At 58.0% G+C, this 17,256-nt stretch overlaps 1 protein-coding gene and 2 long non-coding RNA genes across 3 annotated transcripts in view; all 3 read right to left on the bottom strand.

Annotated features, from left to right (window-relative positions):
- OLFM1 (olfactomedin 1) overlaps window positions 1-7,312 on the bottom strand; it is a 26,057-nt gene extending 18,745 nt beyond the window's left edge. The window contains exons 1-2 of the mRNA XM_082470107.1: window positions 7,016-7,312; window positions 4,776-5,042 (exon numbers count right to left, since the gene is read on the bottom strand). Of these exons, the coding sequence (XP_082326233.1) occupies window positions 4,776-5,042; window positions 7,016-7,165 (417 nt within the window). The 5' untranslated portion in view covers window positions 7,166-7,312. The remainder of the gene's footprint in view (window positions 1-4,775; window positions 5,043-7,015) is intronic.
- Window positions 84-2,029, bottom strand: LOC309664604. The gene is made up of 2 exons (XR_014265955.1): window positions 232-2,029; window positions 84-125 (listed from the first exon to the last, which is right to left on the bottom strand). It is a non-coding gene; the product is annotated as an uncharacterized lncRNA (long non-coding RNA).
- Window positions 7,313-13,137: 5,825 nt separating the features above from the next.
- On the bottom strand, window positions 13,138-17,220 carry LOC309664603. Its single transcript, XR_014265954.1, has 2 exons — window positions 17,091-17,220; window positions 13,138-13,214 (listed from the first exon to the last, which is right to left on the bottom strand). It is a non-coding gene; the product is annotated as an uncharacterized lncRNA (long non-coding RNA).
- Between the last annotated feature and the right edge of the window lie 36 nt (window positions 17,221-17,256).

The raw sequence follows: 17,256 nt of genomic DNA, 5'->3' as shown, positions 1-17,256 counted from the left end.
CAGGGGTGCAGGGACTTCTGGTTCTCTGTTGGTCATAGCTCCAGGCATATGGCTTTGGGTGATTTTTTTCTTCTTTTTTCTGGGGGGGGGGGCGTGGGCAGGTGATTGTTTCTAGTCTCTTTATTCTGCAGGATGAAATCAGTCAGGCAGGCATAAACACCAACAAAGATGAACAGCATAGCTGGGCTTCCCCCACCTCCAGGCACAGATCTCTTTCCCCCTAAATCTCACTGGGTGTCTCGCTGAGAGGGCTGATCGCATAAGCGCAGTGCTCGGGAAGCAGGGGACTGGGCTCCCGGATTCCGCATCTTGCACGTCATCCGTCACATCCCACAGTATCATAGGTAGATGACTGTTCTGCAAACATGTACATTCAGAACAGAGATTCAGGAATCAATCACCCAGCAAATGAAGAATCTCTGTTCCACATCTTTACAGGCAGATCTGAATGGAGTCTAGCCTCAAGATGAAACTTTAATATGCAACAGGGTTCCAGAGAGCTTCAAAGAAAAACAGTTTTAGTGCAGCCACCTGCCGTGCATTTTATTTTCAGGAAACTGGCTTGCGCTTCTGTGCCAAGGCATTTGGGGTGGCAGGGAGGTGGAAAGAGGCTCAGGGTGGCTGAAGTGCTATTTGGGTCATTTTCTCAGAATCGAATCCAATTACCAGTGGGAAGATACCTCCATAACCGCAAATCTTCATTTCTGGTTTTTCTGCTGAATTTGCAAATACCCTTCCTTTTTGGAACTAAATCATTTGGGTATGAGGCTTAGCTTTGCCTGGTCAGTAAAAGAAGAGATGATAGTGTGGTTTGCACTTCTTAGGGTATGTCCTTCACCCCCCGCAAATAAAATAAATGAGAAAGAGCAACCAAATGGGGGAAAAACTGATACCCCTCAACTCAGCTCTTAAAAATGTCTGGGATTCTATGGCTTGTTATCTGAGAGTAATGCACACATATTCAGTTTAAAAATTCAAGTTTGTAAAATACAGTTATGTGGGTGACTCTGACTCGCTCTGATCCTTTCTGTTTCGATGTTTTAGGGGAAACTGAAATATATTTGCTCTGTTACCTTAGGTCTTCCTGTCCCCCTCAACAGTTTGTTCTGTCACTTTGAATAACTGAGGACTTCTTTTGCGAAAAGCTGTACTTCCCTTTATCCTTCCAGGCCCAGCCCAAATGCCACCTCCTCCAGGGAGGCTTCCCTGATGAGCCAAGCCTTTATCCTTCCAGGCCCAGCCCAAATGCCACCTCCTCCAGGGAGGCTTCCCTGATGAGCCAAGCCAGAAGTGGCCGCACACCACTTGGAAACACCATCACCTTGGTGGCACCATGCCTGCATGGCAGTGACCCACACCCCTGTCTCAACTGCCTTGCTGGACAACGGGGGGAGGTGGACGGGCCTCGTTCACACCTGTGACCCAGCACCTAATGCACAGCCGTAGGGCGGGAGGAAGGAACAAAAATGACAGCTCCAGTCAAGACCCCTCCTCCTCCTCCTAGGGGGATTCTTGATGCGACAGCAAAACCCACAAGGTTGCCGGCTAAAACCTGCTGAGCAGAAGCCGCGGGACCCTCGCTGGCTTCAGCCTGGTTCTTCTGCTGGGGCCACACACAGCCCTCTGGGCTGTTCATCTGCCAGAGAAGGATGCTTTTAACAAATTTAAAAGTTTTTAAATTAAATTTTAAATTTAGAAAACATATTTCAAAGATGCTAAGTCACTCAGTCGCTTTAATACACCCCTCCTATAGTCCTTCCCAGGCTGCATTAGCACCTCCCTCTCCGGCTGATCAGAAAGCAGATAATCAAGCCCCAGGCAGCCATCACACTCCTGCATCCTCTCTGATCTCCTGGTCTAGAGGCCCCGCCTCTGAGCGTGTCCATTCTCTTACCTGTAGGATGTGTCCCTGAGAAGCCAACTGAGGAGTTCAAGGTCACACAGCTACCAAAGGCACAGTCCCCACCCCCCCACCCCGCCCAAGGTGGCTGCAGGTGCCGAGGGGGGAGGGGCGGCAGCAACCTGCGCACGCAGCGCAGCAGACACAGCTGGCCTGGAGGCGACCACTGATCAGCAGACACAGCGGGCCTGGAGGCGACCACTGATCGCTAATACTTATGGGACGTTTTCTACGTTCCAGGCGCTGTGCTGAGGCCACATGGATCTCATTTGATCCTTACAAAACTCTGGGAGGTGGGCGCTATTTCAAGTCTCATTGTACACAGAAGGAGACCAAAGGCTCAGAGAAGTTAAGTGCCTTGGCTACTGTCACACAGCAGACACCCACCATGCAAGGCCCGGACTGACTCCAGAGCCCACACTTTGAAACTCTGGGCCATGAGCTTCTTCAAAGAGAACAGAGCCTGAGGCCCCTGCCCGCCTTTTGCCGTGGGTCCTTGGCCCTAAGGCGGGGTGAGGGGGCTGGCTTTCACGAGACACTGGTGCTAGGCTCCGCTCAAGACTGCAGGCCAGTTCAAAGCAGCACCTCTGGGCTTGGGACCGAAGGCTCCACCTTTGGAAGCTCCTCAGGTGGGTTTTAACAGGACGCCAGGTTGGAGAAACAGGCACAGCTGGGACCACAGGCCCACGGACAGAACAGATGCTCAGACGGTGCCCACCGAGAAGGAACGAGGAGGAGGAGGCTGGGGAAGGAGTGAGGGACGCACGGCCCTGCCCTTCTCGTGCAGCAGGCAGGCCCTCTGTACAACAGACGGCTTCTGCCTTGAGAACACAGTGCCACGAGGGTGTAAAGGCGGGCTTTAAATTTTTAAGCAGTAACGCTGTGGCGTACGCAGGCAGGAAGGAGGCCTCCAAGGCCTGTGTTCCCAGGGGCTCGCAGAGCTTTCTGGAACTGAACATGGCCTCCCAAGGGCTTGAGGGGCCACCCCCCAGCCGCCCGAGGCGCCTCCCAGCTCCACCTCCCTCCTCTACAATAATGAATATTAAAGGCCCAATTAGGCTTCGGTCTAGTCTGGTGTCAATGAATGTTTGTGGAACCTGTTACATGCATTTTTCTTTAATTCTTTTAAAGTGATTTACTGGGGTGGCCAAAGATGGCAGCACAAAAACGCACAAGTCCTCAGGGGAGCCAGGCGGCAGCTCCTCCAAGCCCTCCCCCTGCCCAGGCCCCTTCCACACAGCAGGGCCGCGACAGCCTCAGGGACGCCCCACCCTCCACACTGACTTCAAGAAAGGGACCTGCTTTGCCAGAACCTGTGTGAGGGTCTGTGCATGAGGCGGGCTTGAACCGAGCTAGGCGGACTCCGCCGGCTGCCGGGCCTCCCCCGGGCCTCCCCCCGGGGTGGAGGCTCTCCTCCCAGCACAGGCCCCCCCAGCGCTCCTCAGCTGATGGAGAAGTCACGGCTTTACTGAGGGGGTGTGTGTGTGTGACGTGTGTACGTGTGAGGTGTGTGGTGACTGTGCATCTGTATATGTGTGTGTGGTCTCTGTGTGTATTTGTGTGTCCAGTTACATGTGGTGTATGTACATGTGTTGTGTGTGGTGTGTGTACATGTGAGGTGTGTGTGGTGACTGTGCACATGTATATGTGTGTGTGGTCTCTGTGTGTATCTGTGTGTCCAGTTACATGTGGTGTATGTACATGTGTTGTGTGTGGTGTGTGTACATGTGAGGTGTGTGTGGTGACTGTGCATATGTATTTGTGTGTGTGGTCTCTGTGTGTATCTGTGTGTCCAGTTACATGTGGTGTATGTACATGTGTTGTGTGTGACGTGTGTACGTGTGAGGTGTGTGTGGTGACTGTGCATCTGTATATGTGTGTGTGGTCTCTGTGTGTTCAGTTACATGTGGTGTATGTACATGTGTTGTGTGTGGTGTGTGTAAGCGTGAGGTGTGTGGTGACTGTGCACATGTATTTGTGTGTGTGGTCTCTGTGTGTATCTGTGTGTTCAGTTCCATGTGCTGTGTGTGATGTGTGTGTGTGTCTGTGTGCGTGTGCGCACGTGAGCACGTGTGTGTGGTGTGGGAGGTGTGGCCCCTCTCCCTCAGGGTGTGAAGGGGCCTGATGTAAAACGCACCCTCTCCCTGGGGAGGGTGGTGAGTGGAGCTGTAGGGCCGCCGTTTCTCCTTCTCCCCTCAGCAACTCCCAGGACAACCGGCGCTCAGGTTACCTGAGACCCCAGGGCTCCCGTTCCAGGAAGCGGGTTGCCAAGATCCATGGGGAGCGCCAGCCTCCGTGGGGGGCAGAGGTCGCCGGGCCAGGTGGGAGGCCGGCCCCGGGTTTGAGAGCCAACCCGGCTCCCCTGCTCACTGGCTGTTTGCCTTGGGAGAGTCAGCCCACCTGCCTGGACCCAGATTTCCACTTCTTAAAACGGGGTGAAAATCTCACCACCTTCACCTGGCTCTTGTGACGATCAAGTGAAATAACGGATTCAAACCGCAAGTGCTGTGCCCAGGTGGGTTACAAAGGTGACGATTTAATCTGCTTTTGCACCGGGAAGGCAGCCACGGGCGTGAACGCCTGGCCTGGCTGTCGCTGGGTCCAACCACTCAGAAGCGGGACAAAGACCCCACCCAGCGGCCCTGCTTCCGGGCTCCAGGGGAGCTCTCCCAGGTTCTGCTCGGCCAGCTCTGAGCCCTCTGGACCACAGGCTGTGGGCGTGACCCGGAGACGGCGGTGTGGGAGAGGCGCCCCAAAAGCTCCCTCGCTAAAGCCCACGTGGCTCCCAGTGGAGCTTTTCGCCTCCTCCTGGGCAGCCCTGGGGGAGTCTCCATTCCTCCCTCCCTCCCTCCCTCCATCCATTTCATTCAGTCACCAATATTCCCAGTGGGCCATGCCAGGGAAGAGTGAGGCCTTGGAGCTGGGACGGACCTTGCTGCCAGCGTGGGCACACAAATGCACACACACGTGCACACACCCTGCGTAGACTCACCTTCTCCAGTAGCTGCCTCAGCTGTTTCGTGCGCGCATCCCGTGAACACATGGTCTGCTGGGGGGCAACCACAGTGCAGATACACCTGCCCTCACTGTCCTGGGCAGAGCTGTACACCTGCCAGCTCTCCTCAGGGTTGGTGGGCAGCACCTGGAGGGGAGCAGGTGGGGCAAGGGAGAGGGAGGGAGAGAAAGTGAGACCAGAAAGCAGCGCACCGGGGATGACCGTCCACGTCCAGCCCCCGGGAAAGGGCAGAAAGAAGTGGTCCAAAGACATGTGCCGACCGTGGGGAGGTACAAACAGGGAGGAACACAGACCGTCTCCCATCAGGATCCCCAGGGCTGGAAGGGAGTCAAACAGGCACGACTCTTTAAAAAATTGTTTTAATTCAAGGGATTTTTAAATTTAGGGGATGTTTGGAGTTTTGGCATCTGACCCAACTGATAGGTTAGGTGGAAGGGAGGGGTGACCGGAGACGGCATGCTGGTTGAGGAACAAGGCAGGAGAGCAAGTGGCTGGCTGACTCACAACGGCACGTAACTGAGAAATAAGATCTCCTCCCGCAAGGTGAGCAGGGGAGGCTGGTGCAGCCTCTCTGCTGCTCCCTGGTACTGGAGAAGCAGCCCCAGTGGTACTAGCCGGGATCCAGCAGCCTCTTAGCCCAGAGCTGAGATGACCCCGAGCCCCAGCAGTGCTCCCGCTGGCAGTCTGGTGGAGGCTGCCCGCGAAGATGCTGGGCTTCAACTCCGCACAGGCTGCCACCCACTAGCCATTGGGCAGATGTCACCAAGTTGCTGGTGACATGTTGGGCAGGGGTCACGCCCAACCTCACTCCTGAGGTGTGCCCAAGGACCGTCACGAAACCAGAGCTGCACATGGCCGCTGACATGGTGACATGGCTGGTGTCACCTTACAACACAGCTCAGGTGGTCCCGCCCATGTCCATGGGGCAGACAGACACCACTGTCCGAAAACACCCCGAGTACAGACCCTGCAGCCTGCCCGGTGGCCTCAGGTGGTCACCGCCCTGCTATTTTTAGCGTTGGTATGGGGAGAAGTTGGGTGGAGGTAATCCACAGTAGATACATTTCATTTCATTCATTTCCAACCCCAGGAGCTCAGGACCCAGAGGCAGGAACAAAGTCATCAGGAAGAAAATGCTGCATGCAATTCTCGGAAGAGCAGGTGAGGTGAACGGATGACGGTCTTAGAAGGGGTCACCAGGAGACCTCCTCCCCCAGCACTGCGCCCTTGACAGCCCAAAGGGAGCGTAAGAGGGAGCCGCGTGTCCTTCACCTCTCCTTTTGGCTTAGAGGAGGCGAGCCTGAGGCGCGCCCCTTCCTCCGCCGGCGGCCGTTCCCCGGTGGTTCCGGCTCAGCCTCGGCTCCCGCCACCACCTAAGTCAGTCCAGTCCAGAGGCAGCCCTGGCCGCTCCCCCCCTCCCCCAAGGCATCGAGAAGCTTTTGGGTAGGCAGGGTGGGAGGAGGGCGCGGAAGGCGAGGGGCGAGCCCCGCAGCTGCGGCTCCCCGGGCCCCGCCCGGCCCCTCTGCACCCTCCGCCGGCGGGGACCTTGTGGATCTCCGCATGGGGTTGGGGAGAGAAAGACGCCTTGGGACTTTGAGGGCAAGAGCTCCGAAGCCCGCCCGCCCGGGCCCCCTCCGGCCGGTCCAGTACGGCTTTTGCAAAGTGGGGCGGGCTCAGTTCCGAGCCCCGGCTGGACCCAGCCAGACTGGGGTCCACCGCGTCTCCACCCCTTACTTGCTGAGTGACCTTGGACAAGTCCCCAAGACCCCTGCTTCAGTTTCCTAACCTTACCAACAAGGGACTTATTAGTTGAAAGAGGACTCCAAGCCCCTGAGTCCCTAGGCAGGCTCCCCGGCCCCGCGAGGGGACCGGGCAGAGGCAGGAAGCGCCACACACAGGGGACCGCGGTCGGAGGAGTGGCCGAGGCTGGGGTGTGGGGAGCAGGGTCGCCACCGCAGCGCGCAGGAGCCGCCTCGGCCCCCGCGCGTGCCCTTGCCCCTGCGCCCTGCTCCCCCGCGCGGCGCCCTCCCGCCCGGGGCTGGGGACCGGGAGGGAGCGGGGGAGGAGGCCCCGCCAGGGCGGGCGGCGGGCGCACTTACGCCGGTGCTGCGGTCGAGCGTCCCGCCGCTGGCCGCCGAGAGCTTGGTGGTGTTGAGGCCCACCAGCGAGGGCAGCGTCTGGGACATCCAGTTGGTGATCATGGCCATGGTGCTGAGCACAACCCCGATCTTGAGCAGCGGCACCGACATCGCGCCTGGAATGCCTCCTGCGCCCGCGCCGCGCCGGCGCCGGCTCCGCGCCCCGGGCAGCCTTCAGGCGGCGGGCACCGCGGCGGGCAGGGGCGCCTGGCCGTGTCCCCGCGCCCCCTCGGCCCGCCGCCGCCCGCCCGCCGCCGCCGCCGCCGCCGCCCCGCGAGCCCCGGCCATGGCCGCGCCGCCCCGGGCGCCCGGGAGAGTGGCCGCCCCGCCGCTGCCCACTGTCCTCTGCCACCCGCCCGCCGCCGGGAAGAGCCGCCGGCTCGGGCTCTGAGCGCCGCGCGGACTGCGCGCGGGGGCCGCGGCCGGGAGGCGGGGACACGTCCGGGCGGCGGCCGACGCAACCTGCCCAGGAAATGGGTGGATTTTTCCTCTCCTCTCCGGCTCCCCGCCGCCCCCTGGCTGCTGGCAGCGAGGCCTGCAGAGCCCCGTCACCAAGGAGTAGGGAGGGGGTGGCCCCGGAGGAAAGACAGACCACCTCCTTCCAAGTCTTCAAAATCCGCCCGCGCAGACGGCGGCATCCCTAGCGCATGGGCTGCCCGCTGCCCTTCCACCCTCAAGGCCGCCGGCCAGCGAGGCCCGGGCACCCCTCTGAGACCCACCCCACCCATGCCCAAGGTCTCCGCCCCGCTGCTGGGGACCTGCTTGGCGGTGGCTCCAGGCTTCCTCCAGCCCGGCAGCCCCCTGAAACCCAGCCAGGAGGGCGAACTCTTGGCGGGCTCCGAGAGCAGCCCCTGGTGGGGGGTCTCCAGCCCCGGAGCTGGGGGAGGGGGCTAGGGGAAAGGCCCTTCTTGGAGCCCGGGACAGCCAGAAGCCCTAAGGCCTTTGCTGGCAGCCGTGGACCCGCCCAGTGTGGGCTCCCGGGTCCGGGTGTGAGGGGTGCGCACGCAGCAGGGGTGCAGAAGCTGGGTGTGGGTTTGGGGCTCAGGCCTCCGCGCAGGGTTGCTAAAGCGGCCCCATCCGTGGTGAGTGTGGTGCAGGTGGAGCCCTGGTCAGGGCCCTGGGGTCTGTGGCTGGGGGGCGGGGGGTGTCCTCACTGGCTCTCCGGGGTGGGGGGGTCCTGATGCCCAGGCAGAGGGGCACGGCAGGCTGGCACAAGTCCCCAGCCCTCGGCAGCATCGGTGTCAGGACACATGTAAGTCTCCTCGGAAGCACAGGCCTGACTGGGTCAAACATCTTTATAGGGCTTTAGAATTTGCTGGAGGCTTCTACCGGGAGATGAAAGGCACTTCCTCCAGGCCTCCCATTAAGCTTTTCCCTGCTCGGTCCCCCTATGTAGCGGGGACTCAGTTACAGCCAGGATGGTCCTGGCCTGAGCATTGGTGTGAGACCCATGAGCTGAAGGGGCTCCTTTGGTTTGTTTTCCTGGTTAATGCATGGAGCTGTGGCAGCCTCTGGGTTGGAAGCAGCAAATTTCAACAGTTGGGGAAGGGCGCCATCTCCCAGCTCCAGCGAGAACTGCAGGCTCTACTCAGCAACCGCGCTCCTCTGAGTCCCGCCAGCTGGGTCTGCGGGGGCAGCAGTCCCCCAACTCTCCGCCTTTCTCCTTCAATGAATGTTTAACACCGATTTAGGGCCGCGAGCTGTGTCGACCCAAATCACTCACACCCGCTTCCCACTGCAGAAGGACATGGACCACTTATTTTGTTGGAACAACTTCAAATCCAACCCAATCCAATCTCCAAAACCTCACGCCGTCCATCGCGGAAGCTGCAGGTATTTACTTATCGCCTACTATGTGCAAGATGTGGGGTGCAGTGTGCTGCAGACCCCAGATCAAAACCACGACACGAGGTACAGCCTGCTGTAAACCCCAGGACAGAAGCAACAGCAACGCGATAGGTCAGACTCCGGGCATGGTGCGTGAACGAAAACTTCCCTGCAACCAACCGAGCACATGCATCGCCAAGAGAGGCATCTCAGAGTGGTCACTCTGTGTACAGACTCTGGGGCCAGACAGCCTGGGTTTGAGCCCTGGTTCTGCCCCTTACTGGTTGTGAGACCCTGGCCAAGGTAATTAGCCCTTCTGTGCCTCAGTTTCCCCATCTGTAAAACGGGTTTAATAATAGCAGGATATGTAAGGATTCAGTGAGCCAGTGCAGGAGCAGATAGCCCATCCTCGCCATCCCCGCTTTGCAGAAGACCAGAGGTGCTCACAGGGGACGCTCAGCTGAGTGACTGGTGCGAGAACCTGTGATGGAGCTGGGATTCAGTGCCCCTGGACACCTCTGCCACCTCTCCAAAGAGCTGCTTTTGGCTAAAGACCACCCACAAGAGATGCTGTTGATACAGACAGACAAATGCGGAGGAGGTATTGCTGGACCTGAAAACAGCTCCCAACACCCAGAGCTATGTTCTAGGAAGGTGAGCTCCAATTGAGCAGATACAGAGAATTTAAAAAAACCTCTCCTGATCTTGAAGAACTTCTGATCTGATTTCATGGCAGTAATGTCCCGCGGGATTTACAATGGGTACTCTAAATTAGAAGAGTGCCAACCTGGCTGGCTTGTTCAGGGGAGGAAATGAAATCCAGGTCATTTACACCGATGAAGCCAAGTCCTGCTCCAAAGACCTGCTGGAGACTAGACCACCCAAGGGTTGAGGAATGCCTTCAGCTCCCCTGGCCCGGGACTCTCCCAGACTCTCCAGGGGACAGACAATTAGGGCCAGCCTGGAGATCTGAAACCCCCTTATCATATTTCTCCTGAGCTTGCAGTCCTGATAGGGAGCCTTAAAAGGGTTTATGGCATCCCCTGAGGCATGGCTGAGAAGCAGTCTTTTAAAAAGATTTGGGTTACTCACACTGGGCTTGCCAAATGTGGGCTGCACCTTGGAATTCCTACAGCTCCCTGGGAACTCAGCTGACCCCAGGAGGTCAAAGCATTGAGAGGGATGGGAGGAAAAGCTGACTCACACCCCCCCATGCCTTTAAATCCTAGTCGTCATCTCATTACCTGTTAGTTCTCTATAGAGAATTGAATAGATGCACTGTTTTCGCCCCTCCCACCCACCAGCTGACTGCCCGAGGTCCACCCTGGCCTCCTCTCACACCCTCTGCTCCCGCTCTAGAAAGTTCCATGCTCCTTTCATAAATGTTGCCTCAGACTGTCACGTCCAGACAATGGCAGGGAGGCCACAGCCCCACCTTGTCTTATTTGCTCCAACAGAAATGGGGTCCAGTTCGGGAGAGGCACTTTGAAGAACGGGAACAGGAGAGTTCAGTGGGCACCTGGCCCTCCGGGCTGAACGCATGGCTCTTGGGGCCCCACAAACATTACCATTTCCTATTTTCCGGGTAAGGGAACTCATCATAACTAGTGGAGGACGGTCTGGTTTCTATTGAGTAAGTAATCGATCCTGACATGAATTAGAAGGTGGTGTCATTATAGAAACATCTGAGAGTCAGCTCTGGGGTCCAGCTGGGTTAGGGTTAGGAAACACCCCAGAATGTAACACTTGCTCAGAGCAGAGGACTTGGTGCTGCCGGATTTCTGAGGCTTCCACACGTGGCCACTACCCGGGGCACACACTCCGCCCTCAACACATCACCAGCATCTCAGACCAGCGAGGACCCTCTGCCTGCGGACCCCAGACGTGGCCTCAGAAACCTCGGCCCCTCTACCAATGGTTGGTGTTGACTCTGGAGCAATCCCTCGAGTCGCTTACGGGGTGACTCAACCAATGCCCTCTCCCCAGGGGCCACGCATCACTGATTCCACCTGTGCAGAGTCACCATGACAAGATTTGGGGGCTGGACTGCCTGGGTGGGGCACAGGCACCCACCCATCGGACAGCAGAAGTGTTTACAATCCTGAGAACTCTTCTTTGAGTCCTGCTATGCTGTCAGATTCACAAGCAGCATCCTGGGGTGATGAGTCAAGTTATTTATAATATTTATGAATACACCTCTGTTCTTTCTTTGACCCTCAGACCCCCAAAGCATCACTTGAAGCAAGTGAGAGTGACTTTCCTTCCAGAGCCACCTGTGAGAGCCATGTACACCCTGGGGACATCACTGCTCGGAGGTTTAAGCTCCCGGAGGGTGTCCTGCGTGCTCACTACACTGTTGCACGGAACCGAATTGCCCTAGATGAGCATCTCCAGGTGAGGGCTTCTGATGAGACAAAGCCTGGGGCTCCGGCATCTTCCATCCCTTCTCTCCCCTGGACTCTTCAATCCAGACTCTTCCTACTGACCATCCGATTTTAAATGTCATCGAACCATACATCACAAACACCCAGGCCAAGTCCCCACTGCCCAGACTAGAGCGAGGAGATGGGGAAGCCCGTGTCTTCTAAACACTGCTCGAGAGTGAGGAAGCCGCTCTTGCCCACTGTCACCTACGTGTTCCTCATGGGACTTAACCTGGTTGCAGAAGAAGGGGAGACCCTTTCAGCAAGGAGGAGCCGTCTTCTCTGCGGCTGCCCCATAATTATAAATTACGCCAAATGTCACAAACAGCGTAACCAGGACCGCAGGCGTGTGGGGCGATTTGGAGATTCAGATGTTACATCAGCTAAGAAGGTCTGTGTCCTTTTTCTTAATTCCTGGATCTCAGTCGTCAAGCAGATGCTGGGAGATTTGAGGGGTGCGGGGCTCCCTGCATGAACCTTTAGGCCGGAGAGAACCGAGGCGGGGGACCCAGTGCACCCTCGAAGGCGCCCTCCACCTCCTGGGGTGAAGGGGCTTGTCTGGCTCACCCAGCCTCAGTGGCAGGAAGCAGACCACCCCCAAGGGGTCTGACACCCACCCCACCCCCCAGGTTCTTCCCCTTCGAAAAGCCAAGCTCCAAGTTCAGAGCAGGCTGAGCAATGGGCCACATGGTTAGAGACACGGCTCTCAAACCCTCTTCCAAAGGCCATATGAGCTGCCGTGACGGCACCAGGTGGTGTTGAGCCGTTTCTCTACTTTTTATTCTTCTCTCTCCATCTTAACAAGAACATGAACTCGGGTGCCAGACAGACCGTGGAGCTGCATCTGGGGTCTGTCACCTACCTGCTGGGCCACTGGGCAGGTTACTGACCACCCGCGCCCCCCTCTGCCCCTTGAGCCTCGGTTTCCTCATTTCGAGATCGAGGACAATAACACAGGGTCGCTGGGGCGGCTTCTACCCGACCCAGATTAAGCTCCTGGTGTGTGTGTGGGGGGATGTTTGACACTTGATGACACTCCAAAAATATTAACCCTCGTGACTGGTTTTCTCCCTAGTGCTTTAAGCTCCTGGCCAGTTTCTGATAGGTAATAATCTGAAAAAATGAAGAGATGTGGATATTCCTGTTCCATTCTCTCCCCCCTTACCTGAGCCAGGGAATGACCTCACGCTGCTGCTTCCGGGGAAGGGGGGAGAGCATCTACGGGGCACCTCTCAGAGCCGAAAAGCGGCTCCTGTCCCCAGCAGCACCGGTCACAGCTGGCGTGTGTCTAATTCAGTTTAGCCAGTAATTAGCTTTGTATTACTTTACATGGGATGTTAAATACTGACTACAGGGCCTGATAACTTTAGTAATAAATACAACCCAGAGCAGAAAATTACCTTTCTTTTTAGTGCGGAAAGCTAAAGTCAGTGGGACGGGGAGCAAATTGCTTCCGGAGACGAAGCAGCTGCCTGACGCTGAGGATTTACAGCTCCTGCCCCCCTGGTGTTACAGAGCCTTCTCACTGAAAACGGGAGCCACTCTCTCGTGCCGGCTGTTTCTGTGTCTGGAGATGGTCTCTGGCCAGCCCCCGAGGCAGCGGCCAACCTCAGTGCAAAGATGGGATCAATCCCATGTATGCTGAACTAACCGGTTTAGGAAAAGACCCCAATGGTCCTGAACCCCCCAACTCCCTGGACCACTAACACCCCAGCATCCAGGGCACATGTGGGCCTAAAATCTGGGGGACATGAGGGGCTGGGGCACATGAACAGGACGTCAGTGGGATCATTGGGCCGAAGTTTTGATTCAAGCAGGTGACAAAATTCATGCTTCCGTCTGAATGGACGGTTTTATTCTTGTTCAATTTGTTCAGGGCAATGGGTTGGGCTCTTCCACTCTGGCTGAATCTGAGGAGGAGAGAACAGATTTGAAGTGATGGGATTCTGAGGGGCTAACTCCACGCCAGCCCCTCTGTGACACTTGCCTGTCCAGACACAGCACCCATCACCCACCCCCGCCTGCCCGCCACCGAGTCCACTCACATCTCTTCTCAGGTGCTGAGACCTGCACACAGCTAACCAAGCTCCAGAAGAGCCCACAGCAGTCGCCCCGTAAAGCCTGAGGGCACACGACAGCCCCGGTAACAGCTGGCGCTCGAGGATGCCCTGTGCTCATTCACAGCTGGAACCCCCCCCCCCGACCCCAAGGGGTCGGGGTCGTCATGTCGTTAAGAAAGACCACTTCTGGCTTGGGGACTAATGAGAAGAGATCCACTTGACTCCGGAGATAAAGCAAATCCCTCAACACTCCTTTGTCGAACTCCAGATACAAGAGCCAAGGTTCTGGGCCCTTCTCCACACTGTGGTGTCTGTGTGCAGCCCCCCTTCTGCCCACCTGTTCCTTCCCATCTTCCTGCCCCGGCTCACCCAGGTGCAACCTTGGACCCCACGCAAATGGCACCCCTTCTCCAAAGCGTTCTCAGCTCCCTCCACTCTGATCCCAGAGCCCTCATGCCTCTTAAACAAATAGATATGGCAGAGCCTCAGGTCTCCCCACTAAGCACCACGGCCCGGATGACAGACAGCTGTACTCAGCAACGCTAGCCCAGGTTTGACCGAGTCAAGCCCGACCAGCTGGCATCCGAGAGCTGCATGTGGCAGGAAAGGAGGACAGAACCAGAGTGCGGGTTTGTAGGGGGGAGCCATCTTCGAGCGTCAGCTAGCTTCATTCTCCTTGTTTTAAAATGGTAGACGTTCAGGCTGAAGCTCAGAGCCTTTCTCAAGGCAACCAGACAGTGGCTGGTGGGACGGGGAAGGGGAAGGGCAGCCGGGTCCAAGGTCATTGTCACAGAGCTGCCCACCCCTCTCATGCCGTCACACACGGGGGGGGGGATGACGTGCTCCTCTCAAGGGAAGGCGAGCTGGGCTGGGGTGGGCGGGGCTCAGGCAGCCCCAGCGCTGCCCCACCACCCCCAAGATGAGAGGTCAGCTCCTCTCCTGCATTCTGCTGGGAAGCTCCGAGGACAGTTCTCAAGGAGCTTGAAACACCAGCCTTTTATTGAAAATCACAGAACAAGACCCAGTCAAGCATCTTTCCATCTGAGGACAGAGTTCATCTGGGCCCACAAACCTGGCGCGTAGTAGGCCATCCATCACTAGCTGGCATTTGACTGAGTGGCTCATTGTAAGCACGCCGTCGGGAGAACAGATGGCCCGGCCACGTGCTCTACACTCCCCCCCTCCCCCCGCCCGTCTGCCTGAATCCTTCGAGCAGCGCCTGTGAAGTGCAGGTAAAACCCATACGTTTCTGACTTGTTCCCATTTGGACGGGTCCTAATCCATAAACATGGTGGCCCTGGAACCTTGTGTCCACGTCCCTTGGAAGGGCCCTAGGACTGAGGGTGCCGCTGTGGGAGCAGTTTACCTAAAGTGGAAGAGGGAGAGGGTGGAGGGGAGATAGACACAACTCAGTCACCACTGCTCTGCTCTCCTTTTCCTGAAGCCCAGAGGTATTTTACTCATCACCCACGTAGGCTGCATTTCTCCTGACACCATGCAATGTGGCTTCCTAGGATCGAATTACTTCGGGATCAAGAAAGCAAGGTTCTTAGGTAGGGGTGTCCCCAAGGAGCTCTCAGATTATTCAGAGCAGCCCAGCCCTGTACCCACACCCACCCCCAATCCCAGTCCCTGCCTTAGAGGTCACTGATAAAGGTGAGAGGCACCTGGCCTGACCCCGACGAGGCCCACCTGGGCAGGACCAGGGTAGCCGGGATCCCTGGAGCTGGTGGCTGAGCCACTCTCTGACCCCTTCACAGATCTGAGCTGGTTGGAGAGATTTTCACCAGGCGAGCCTTTGCTCCAAAATCCCACCACAATGAGGGATACTGGACTCCCAGTGGAAGATTCTGAAAGCACAGCCTCAGAGGCAGGCGCGGGGAGGGCAGGGCCTGCCTCCCGGCTGTGTTGAGGAAGACATTCCCCTGAGAGATGCCACAGCTCAGCTTCAGAAAGAGGCGCCTTCCAAAGAAAACAACATCTTTTGCCTTCCTGGCCCCTGGAGGGCCTGGGCTCGGGGAGCTGACCAGGGTCCTGAAGGGGATGGTGTGGGCAGCCGCGTGGGCAGGGGCTGGCCACGTTCAGACGGCTGGCGCCGCCAGCGTGGCCAGGCGAGGGCTCTCACCACCGAGACTAAGCTTCCAATTGAAGCTGAACCAAAAGTTTCTTCCAAGAACAGGGGACCTTTAAAAAGACTGAGAAGTGAACCTCTGGAGGAGGGTGGGGAACGAGGGCTCAGGGAGCCTGGAGGTGAGGAGGCCAGGAGGGCTTGGAGGGCCCAAGGGCAGCCACTTCCAGGGCCACCCAGACCAGCCATCTCTTTCCCGAGATGTCTAAATAAGGCACACGCTGCCTGGCTCTATGTCTGTGGGGTGCGCGCTTGTGGAAGAGTGTGTGTGAGTGTGTGTGTGTGTGAGTGTGTGTGTGCACATGCATTCATACGGTGTCCATTCACAGAGCACGAGTCTGCCCCTTGGCCAGGCCCTCCCTGCAGCCAAGAAAACTTCACTCCCAGAGACCATGCTGAACCTCTCCAGGGGGCCTGGCTGGTTGTCTGCATGGCACCAGCAGGGTCGCTGAGGTTAAGTGGGACAACAAACCCTTCCGATGCTGGGGCTGAGGCTGCACTTCCCGGCAGAGCCAGGGAGCCGGCAAGGGCTTCAAGGCAAAACGAGGGGAGCTTATTCCAGAGCCTTCTCTCCTGTGATCTACCTCTCACCCTCTCGTCTCTCCTTTGTTTCCTCTTTTATTCTGAGAGGGAGGGAGGCACAGAGGGAGAGAGGGAAGGAGGGTCGGGGCAGCTGGCTCTTGGGGCCAAGGTGCTGGCAGCCCACCCACTTGCTGGACTTGCAGCCTCTCCCAGCTCAGACCGTGGCACAGTGGCACCATCCAAAGGGCATTTTAATGTCACTCTGAGCAGCCTGGCTCCCGAAGCTGGCAGGCGCTTCCCAGCACCCTGGTGCCAAAGCAACACCTCCAGTCCGGCGCTCCCAGACAGCCCTTCTCCTCCCAGACGTGCCAGCTCCGAAATGCATTTTTAAAATGGAGAATACCAGCCGGAGACAGGCTCTCTAACGGTACATTGTTCAGGGATGGCGAGCCCACTTAAAATGCCCAGCGGTCCCCACACACGCTTGCCACTCACACTTCATGCCGCGCATGTGGCCACAACCGCCCCCCAACCCTCCACATGGAGCCCACAACGCACCCCAGCCCCAGACACGCCGCCTGCCCTCCCCGGTCTGGTCTCCACGGCACCATTCCCACCGCCAGCCCAGGGAGCCCCAAGGGCAGCATTATAGCCAATGCAGGATGCTCCAGAAGAGGGATGCATGGGGTGGGAGTTAGGTCAGATCCACCTCTGAAAATGCCAGGGGCTTGGACATCCTGCTTTGTCTTCCTCCCAGGTGACAGGAGCAGCCAAATGACCCCCCCCCCAATGCTGCCCTTTGAACTTCTCAGCAGGGAGTGGTCAGCCAGGGAGTCCAAGAGGGAGGGTTCAGGGCTGGGGGTCCTGGGGGGGCACGGCAGCACTCTCGGGTCAGCCTTCACCCCTTCCTCCACCCCAGGTGCGCCTGGCACTCTGGCCGTCTCCCCAGCCCCTTGGCTGGGCGCCCGGGCAGGGGTGCCGGGCCGCGCGGTAGCTGCTCCCCGACTTTGCCGGGCTCCCCGGGGCCGGCCGGGCGCCTCGCAGGCAGGGAGGAAAATGGCGTTGGATGCACGTACTTGAGTGAGTTCAGTGCCCATCAGGATGAGGAAGAGGAGGCTGAGGAGCTTCCGGGCCGGTTGCATGTCTCGCGAACACCTCCAACGTCCTGGCGTGCGGGGAGCCCTGGGTGCTCGGCGGCCGGCGGCTGCGTGGACGCGGACGCGCTCCCGGCTCTGCTGGCTC

Source organism: Balaenoptera physalus (assembly GCF_965194825.1).
Source record: "Balaenoptera physalus genome assembly, chromosome: 7".
NCBI classification, from domain to species: Eukaryota; Metazoa; Chordata; class Mammalia; order Artiodactyla; family Balaenopteridae; genus Balaenoptera; species Balaenoptera physalus.
This window is presented reverse-complemented; position numbering and strand designations above follow the sequence as displayed.